We start from the raw sequence: 9,220 nt of genomic DNA, 5'->3' as shown, positions 1-9,220 counted from the left end.
TGCATGTCAAATTGTCGATAATTTGATTTTCTCGAGTGCGCGAATGCGCACGAGAGGAAATTATGAGACAATTTGACATGCACGAGAGGGCATTTTGGCAGACTATTTCCTGAGAAAAATTTAATTTAAAATAAACAATAATTGTTCCTTTTCTTAAAATATAAAATTAAAACCAAATCCTAGACGAAAAATTTGCACTAGTGTAAATTATCGATAATTTGCACTAGTGCAGTATTATCGCTGAAATTTGATCGTTGCTAGGTAAACATAAAATATTACAGCTTTTTGGTTGACTTAAATTTTTCGAAGGAAATAGTCATTACTTATTGTATTGCTAATCCATGGATTATGTAATTGTTATAGATAGATATCCAGCAAAATAATTTTAATAATTAAAGATATAATTGAAAAATGTATTTTTATTATAGAAGAAATTTTCCACAAATGCCATAAGGGGAAAAAGGATTTTGATAGTTGTTTGAAGAATAAAATCAATGATCTAAGACCATATTTCAAAAAAGGTGAGTTAATACAAATGAACACACACTTAATATAAAATTTACAATGCATTGTGTTCCCTCAATTCCTGCTACGAGTGAAAGCTTTAAATAATTTTATATGAACAAGATATTCTGGTCATGAAAGAGAGTACGTGATAAATTATTTGGCAAGGTGATTTGAAATTTGTCTTCTACAGATATGTGTATATTATTCACATATATTTCTGTAAGCATCATTCTAAACTGATTCAAAATTGTTCTAAAAATTCATATATTTATATATTACAACACGCAATCAGTTATTTTTTTTCAGGGATAACTTTCAGTCTTACTTATCACAATTCTTGCGATTGAACCATTTTAAAGATAGGATATATGTATATGTTACGTCCCAAGCCCGATCTTGTACGGAGTCGAGCTTCGTATAATGAATTTGTACGAAGTCCGATCTGTACAAGCCATTTTGTACGAAGCCGAGATTGGCGGACTTCGGACAGAGATGATTGTACGAAGTCGACTCTATACAACGCTGGTTGTACGGAGTCGGAGCATCACTCAGTAATGAGCGCGTTATTCCGAAGTAGTACACGCAACCTAACCTAACCTAACCTAACAACTATCCGGAGAACATACTTTCAATCACAATAACTACGTTTGTGTTTACTAACATCTTAATAGCGCGCTCATTACCGAGTGAGTATAGATGCTCAGACTCCGTACAACCAGCGTTGTTCAGAGTCGACTTCGTACAATCATCTCTGTCCGAAGTCCACCAATCTCGGCTTCGTACAAAATGGCTTGTACAGATCGGACTTCGTACAAATTCATTGTACAAAGCTCGACTCCGTACAAGATCGGGCATGGGACGTAACATATACACTCTACAAAAATTATCGCATCACTGGTATTTTAGGATATTTTTAATACTTAATTTTAGTTTTTTTGGACAATCTGTATATGTATCAACTGGTTTCTTATCATGGACAAAAAAATATCACAATTTCTTTGGAAACAAAAATGCTCGAGTAAATTTGAATTTATTTTCTTAATAATGGATGTGCCTCAACGTTTAACAAGACATGTGACGAATGAAGAAGCCGCTAGAATCATCGCGCTCATACAAGATGGCCTCAGTCAAAGATAAGTCGCCGGGGTAATTGGAGTTCAACAAAGCACAATATCCAGAGTTGTTATTCGCTACCAAGAAACAGGGCGGCTAATCAGAAGACCCGGACAAGGCCGCGGAAGGTTAATCTCGGTAGTAGATAATCGTTATTTGAGGTTGCAAATCTGCAAACGGATCTGTAGGCTGCTCGTAATGTCCGAATAACCCTACAAACAGTTCGAAATAGGCTGAGAGAAGCAGGTATACGAGCCAGAGTTCCAGCTAGAGGTCCACGTCTTACCAGAGAACATCGAGTAGCAAGATTAGAATTTGCTCGAGAACGCGCAAATTGGAATATTCAAGATTGGTCCAATATTTTATTCACGGATGAATCAAGATTTTGTCTGTATTCATCAGATAGGCGTGAACAAGTATATAGACGACGTGGTGAACGACACGATCAGGTTAATTTTTGTCAAACTGAAAGCTTTGGTGGTGGATCTATCATTTGGGGAGAAATTTCTTTCGAGGGTCGCACGGAGTTAGTACCAGTGAATGATGGCAGAATAAATGAATACAGGTACATAACCAGTAGTGCCCTATCGGTGACAACTCTGTGCTAATGCATGATAATGCTCGTCCACACGCTGCTAGAGTGGTTCGACAGTACTTAGAAGAGGTCGAGATACCCACCCTGAATTGGCCTGCACGTAGCCCGGACCTTAACCCAATAGATCATGTCTGGGATATAGGATGGCAAATTCAGTAACATCCGGCTCCAAAAAGAACACTAGATGATCTTCAAAATGTTCTTTTCAACTTCTGGGAAAACATGCCGCAAAGATATGTCCAGAACCTGTTTATAAGCCTTCCAAGACGAATGGAAACGGTAATTAGAGCGAGGGGCGGCAACACACGCTATTAGAAATTCATTGGCTGGTTTTAGTTTAAGCACCGTTCATTTTTTTGTATAGATGTTTTTTACAATTTTTTTGATATTTTCTAAGTTTTGTTAAATTAAACTTTTCGTCTTCTGTAGATTAAACTGATATAAAATAAATGTTGCAAAAGGCGTATTGGTGTTTTATCTCGTTATAATAATAAAATTCGAAAAACAGGCAACACATTTAAAATATCTAAAAAATAATAAGTCATGCGATAGTTTTTGTGGGGTGTATATAAAGGCGTGATTGAAGATCTAGCCTTCCAGTACAAATCTATTTTATTGGAATCTCTAAAAACTGAATATCTAATTACAGTTTTCTCAATATTGCCTCATATTAAGAAAATCTTGTCCTGATATATTAATTTCAACTACAAAATTTTGCCATTTGGGAGTAATTAGTTCTGTTTATAATTAATTGAAAAGTGCATGTTCTAGTGAAAAATGTATACATCTACATCCAATTACTCTACATTCAATTACTTCACATAACTTGCGATGTGGGGTATTGTGATCGGTACATTGGATAGTGATTAGATCTTCCATTTAGCTTCCATGATGATTTGCATATGTGCATCACTTAACCGAAGCTTAAAAAGGCTGGTGTTGCGTCGACTTATGAATTCCATTGTTTATACAATTTGATAAAAATACATCACAGGCCGCGTTAAAACATCCGCACATAATGTGGAATCACGAATCTATGCATATGACTACGAAGCAAGACTTAGCTTTAAAAATCTCTTAAAAAGAGGGGAATCCAATAAACTTTCGTGGAAGAAGGATTTGAAAGCAATTGATGGCCTGCTTGGTTAGCATAACCAGTCATGTTGCACCGCAGACTACATTACTTTGTGACTAAAGCATTAACGGGACAAGGATTGAAAACGAACACGGAAACGAGGATGAGAATGATGATGATGAAACAAAATATAACCTCAACCATGGTTAGAGACCAAAAATATTTGCAACGTAGACATATACAAGGTTATGAGATCGGTAGCTGTTAAGAAATATGTCTGAAAGGTTGGTTTCATCAACTTTTCCGAGGGTAATGAGGTGATATGTACTTTGAATGGTACACAATTATTTGTTTGTCAGATATAAATGAATTATTTCGAAAATCGTCACAGGAGAGGAAAATTGTGCTTCATCATAACAGTACTACTGCTCAGAAAATTTGTAACCAGCTAGACGGTCGAGCCCTGATTTGGTACCCAATGAATTTTCCAACTTCGTTATTGATTTCTAACACCAAAGCCTGTTTTAATGTTCAAAAATTTTCAAGCTATTTCAGACTAATTCGAAATATAAAAATATAGTTTTGACGTGATTACTTGTTTTAGCATTATTAGTCTAGAAATATATATAAGAAATATAAGATTTTTCACTCTGCAATTTTTTGTCATAATATTGTTTTTTCTAGGTTTGCCGGAATATGGAATTGATTCTTTCGATCCATTTTTTATAGCAGAAGTTCCTTACAAAACAAGAAATCCCTTAATGAACATTAAATTAATACTTAAAAATGTGACGGAAAGTGGATGGTCAATATCAGAAGTTATAAAAATAAAGTAAAATTTTCAATATTTTAGTCAATTTTAATTTTATTTTTAATTTAATTTTTTAATATTTTTTAATTTAATTTAATCAAATACGAGGATTGTTTCCGACCTAACAAAGGAACAAGACACTTTTTCCATAATTATTTTTGGTGTAAAACATAGTCTAAACACTTAATCCAATGATGCTCTTAGCATTTCAACACTTCCAAATAATACTTGCTGGCGTGTTGAAGAATGATGTCAAGTTATTTGTTCATATTCATCGAAAATCGATTATATTGCAGTCTGCGGCCTCTATCTATATGAAAATCGCATGCCGATCTTCTTTAATCGTGTTGAGCACAACATCGATGTTTTTTGTAGTACCATGACGAAATTAGGCATTTTTTTAACTCATTAGAAATGATCCAATGTAAGCCTTCAAGGGTGGTTTTCATTATTACGCAAACTTCAGGTACTCAGTCAACTTCTAAATTGCCACTAGCCGTGTAATAATAAACGTCAGTGGTGCCACAACTCATCAATGCCACCTAGTATCCGATTGCAAAAACCTACAAGGCAACCCTCGTAATTCACGAAACGTTTGATCTTTTGTAGTAAATATTATTTTCAAAGTTTGATGTACTGTAACCACTAGAAATATTTATTGTTATTCCTTCTCTTCCTATTAGAATACTTATCATGATATAAATTCATCAACCTTAAGATATCAACAGTTTTCCTTAAGTCCATTTTGAAAATATACATATATGAATATTTGAAAACAGTTGATAATTCAACTTTCAATCCCTACACTTGCTCAAATGAGAGAAAAAAAAATCAACAAAGTCATAATTCGTTGACCTCTATTTCATCCTATTATAGAGGTCATCACATAATGATTATCACCTACACAACAACTATTTAAATGCTCTTTTGTTGGGAAATAAAAACGTTGATTACTACATCAATTAGAGTCCGATGACCTGACTGAATATTATCATAGGATATACCTTTCCACATTTCCCATTATAAATTAATAATATTATAATATTCAATCCATGTATTTCATTTTTAGAACAAATATGCCAAAAAATGAAATTGCGATTACTCAAACATTCCCTGATAAGCGACTGAATGGTTGGTATGAGTTCGAAGGAGATATTTTAGGAAGGAAAATAAAAAATGCTGGTTTCTGGAATTTGACATTGTTCGATTACGTTCAGACTCTAACAGTCTCCAGAAAGCCTGCGGGTGCCTCAGCGCCTTTGGAATATTCTCCTATAATGGTCAAATGTAATTTGGAAACATGCAAAAACTTGGAATTGCATATCAGTAATCTAGTAGGAGGAAGAACTATTGTAGGTAAGAGAGTTTTAACAGAAGAAATACTTTGGGAGGTAATTATTTGATCGTACCATACTAAATGGTGGGGATTGTCCGTACGTTTTCACATTTTAAGCGTGGGCTATTTCGTTAAGAAGACGATAGAAGTTTTAAATGACAAAACATTGGAATTTTGGGAAAAACTATACTTAAAGATAGCCGAAGAAGCACTTCGCAGAAATATTTAACTTTGTATATACGAGGTCTGGCTATTAAATAACGAGGCTCCGCACCTAGAGGGCGCCCTAGACGGGTGGGGTAAAAAACGAGTAGTGCAGTGGGTATCTAGATATCTTGTATATGCACGTCCCAAAACACGTTTCCGTTACTATTATAGTATTTGTGCAGTAGCGGTTTAAAACGAACGTGTTTTTTTCTCGTGCCGAAAACCATGTGTGACGAAAAACAGGAGCAACACATCAATCTCAAATTTCACGTTAAATTGGAAAAACTCCGATTAAGTGCTACAATTTGTTGCAAGAGGCCTAAGGGGACAATTCTCTATCTCGTGCGCGTGTTTTTGAGTGGTGTAAGCGCTTTAGTGAGGGCCGAAAGAGTAAACCAAAATCCAAGCAATGCTGATAATTTTTTTTGTTTAACGGTATCGTGATGACTGTGAAGCAGTATTTGGCCAGTAAGAGCACTCCAGTGCTCAAACACCTGCCGTACTCACAAGTTTTGACACCTCTTTGTTTCCGAAGATAAAATCTGCTTTGAAAGGGACCCGATTTCAGTCGATGGAACCGGTAAAGCAAAAACGGCAGAGCTCCTTTAGGCACTCCCTAGAGAAGGCTTCCAGCACTGCTTCGATCAATGGAAAAAAAAACGTATGGAAAGGTGTGTGGCGAGGAGAGGGGAGTATATTGAAGGGAAGCAATTTTTAATAAAACCCTTTTTCGTAACCAGTTTCGTTATTTACTAGACAGATCTCTTATACCCCATGAATTGACAGGCATACAACAAAACACAGGAGTAATTAGTGTAAAAAAATGTTATACTTTGAATTGGAATATCACAGACCTCATGTATGCTTTTGAAATTTACTTTCATGCTTCTTAAACATTTTTCACTTTTATTACTAATAGAAATACGCAGCTATCAATACCCAAATCGACCTTTTCTAAGACTGTTCCATGGCCACGTTTACGCACTACTTCAATCGTTTTATCTTCTCACTACTGCACTACTGCACTTCAGAAGGTGTTAACATATTTTACATTTGAAGCTTTCATTCAATGTAGTTTTCTCCACATTTCAATTTCCAAACTGGGAAAACTTCTACTGAATTTTTACCAATATTTAGTTATTAGCTTTTGGGCCTATAACATTTTTGAAAAAACTGACTGTATTTTCGTTTCAAAATTGTGAGAAATGACTTGTTTTGTCACCAAGTTTTTCATAAAGCCCTCTATGGCCCATAAATATTGATATAATCCATTACATCAACTGAGCCCAATGACGACCATAGACCTTAGGTGGAATAATACTAAGACTATCACAATCGTCTACTCACCAATCTATGGGATCACAAAATACAATATACCATTGAATACCAACAATGCTGGATAAACAAACAAGTGGCTACTCTCTAATATTGCGAAATTTGCACAATTATTTAGAGCAGGGTCGTGGTATTACCATAACTCCAATAACTCCAGATCATGAACCGTCATTGTTTTTCCTGGATGATTATACATCATGTCTGTACTCGATTAAGGTGGTTTTTAAAAGCACCCCAAACTCCTACATTCAAGGGCTGTAAATTGCGAGAGCAGTACGGTGAAAATGGCTGTTCAGAGGAAGGCTTGACATGTTGAATGAAATGATCCATAAATTTTCAAAATTCTTCTTCTGCATCCACCCCGAAGAATTACCTGCTCCAGCCCCATCTGACCGTCCACAAAAAGATCCGTGTATCTTATTCTAGAAAACACGATCATCGGCAAAACCGAATTTCCAGCAGCATTCAAGGCATATGCAAGGGTTACAAGTGTTCCTGTTACGGCAGATGTGGTTACACAAAAAAATTTGTCGTTCTACTTAAAGATTTAGCTTCTCGTGATCATAGACGTAGTTGAGGAGTTCTAGCCATAAAACTTTTAAATCAGTTCGCTCTCGTAATCTTAATTCCAAGCCAGCTATTTTTTGGACTTCACTTGGTAGTAAACCAAAATAAATTTCTGAACTTTTGATTAGATAAGAAGGTAATTTATGTTTCCTGTGAGAATACCAATCTAGGTTTAACGTAACCCAATGAACAACTCGTAATTTTTGCTTTTTCTCACATAAGGACATCGGACACAAAGTAAACATTTCATTTACTTCACGAATTGTTGTTTAATACTGCAGTATTTCTGCTGCAGCAGATTCATAAATTTCTTTTATAGTTCCCCATTCTGAAAATAAAACAAAAAACATTTAGTATCTTTAAACTATAAGGAAGAACGGTAAAATAAATGGTGTGGTAATTTTTTAACAACATATAACAACTTAACCCCAACAATTTTAACTACCTGCCCCGTGTAACGTTCTACAATATAAATTGTCACCAGTAATGGATATCAATAGTACACACAAACAATATTGCAGGTTAAAGTAAAATTAGAATATAATTTTTTTACTTACTTGCACGATGTAAGAAAACAAATGAGATTAAATATGTTCTTCAATGAGTTTAAAATCTCGGTAAAAAAAGCGTAAAAAAAACTTCTTACCCCTGCAACAACGTGCCTCTCCGCTCCCCTATCGTGTTTATCTAACGCCAAAAACTATTCAAGCAGGAGTCAACTGCAGACTGGTAAACTTACTCTATGAGTGGAGTATTTGAGTGTTACCCTTAGATCATGCAGTCATACGTACTGCTACTTTAATTGTAAAGTAGCAAAACATCGAAAAGTATTATAGTCAAAACGATCTTGCACGACTATGCATGATTCTATATTATCTGGGGAGAATAGGAGGGTGACAATCCTTCTAGTTGTGGAGTCTAAGGTATTACTCATAGATATATTATCAAAATAGTAACATATGTCGTTGTTTCAGAGAATATGGTGGATCGAATCATAAACACAGCTTGGCAACCAGGATTTGTAGTATTCGGTCCCATTATCAATGAATTAGTAGGGACAGCTTTTACAGAAATATTCAATAAAAACTTCCAAAGATTCCCGTTCAACCAAATTTTCAAATAATAAGCAAATATATTTGAGATTGTAGGGGATACAGCGATATTATTCAACAATTATTCAAACAAAGTTTCAAAAATTGAGTTGGTTTGAAATCTATTTAGAGCCTCATATTTGCATTAATATTGACAGCAGCCATTAAACCGCCTTATATTTTGTACAAATTTATGTAAAATATATTTTTTATTGGTACTATAGATACTTCTTCTTCTAGTTATAAAATAGACAATGAAGGCAGATGAGAGGTAGGAATAGATGGAATAGCTTCATACCTCAAATGTTTTCTATTGAAATTTGTAAAATCACTTTCCAGAAAATGATTTTCACACAAGCGATAATTTGATGATGAGCATTAAATTTTACAAAACACTTTTTCACAACACACGTTACAAAATTGAGAAAATGATTACTTATCATGAATTTGTTAGTAATCAACACTTTCTCAATACACTAGCTCCACAATTGGTGAGTGGCAGAGCTAAATTAGTGTTGCCGAAATTTACATGCAAGTTTACCTTCGTATTAGGTATGTTTTATGAGTAGGGCTGTGATATATG

General features: G+C 34.8%; 1 protein-coding gene across 1 annotated transcript; it reads left to right on the top strand.

Annotated features, from left to right (window-relative positions):
• The first annotated feature begins 241 nt into the window (after positions 1-241).
• LOC130442971 (uncharacterized) lies at positions 242-8,669 on the top strand. Its single transcript, XM_056777393.1, has 4 exons — positions 242-521; positions 3,975-4,122; positions 5,171-5,457; positions 8,521-8,669. The coding sequence occupies exons 2-4, from the start codon at positions 4,052-4,054 to the stop codon at positions 8,667-8,669; spliced, it is 507 nt and encodes a 168-aa protein (XP_056633371.1). The 5' UTR covers positions 242-521; positions 3,975-4,051.
• The last annotated feature ends 551 nt before the right edge of the window (positions 8,670-9,220 follow it).

Source organism: Diorhabda sublineata, chromosome 4 (genome assembly GCF_026230105.1).
Source record: "Diorhabda sublineata isolate icDioSubl1.1 chromosome 4, icDioSubl1.1, whole genome shotgun sequence".
Lineage (NCBI taxonomy): Eukaryota > Metazoa > Arthropoda > Insecta > Coleoptera > Chrysomelidae > Diorhabda > Diorhabda sublineata.
The sequence above is the reverse complement of the archived record's forward strand: the minus strand, read 5'-3'. Positions and strand labels throughout refer to the sequence as shown.

Coding starts and splice junctions, on each gene's coding strand:
- LOC130442971 (XM_056777393.1), top strand. CDS start 4,052: ATGAACATTAAATTAATACTTAAAAATGTGACGGAAAGTGGATGGTCA. Junction 4,123..5,170: donor TCAGAAGTTATAAAAATAAA/GTAAAATTTTCA, acceptor TTTCATTTTTAG/AACAAATATGCCAAAAAATG. Junction 5,458..8,520: donor AGGAGGAAGAACTATTGTAG/GTAAGAGAGTTT, acceptor TCGTTGTTTCAG/AGAATATGGTGGATCGAATC.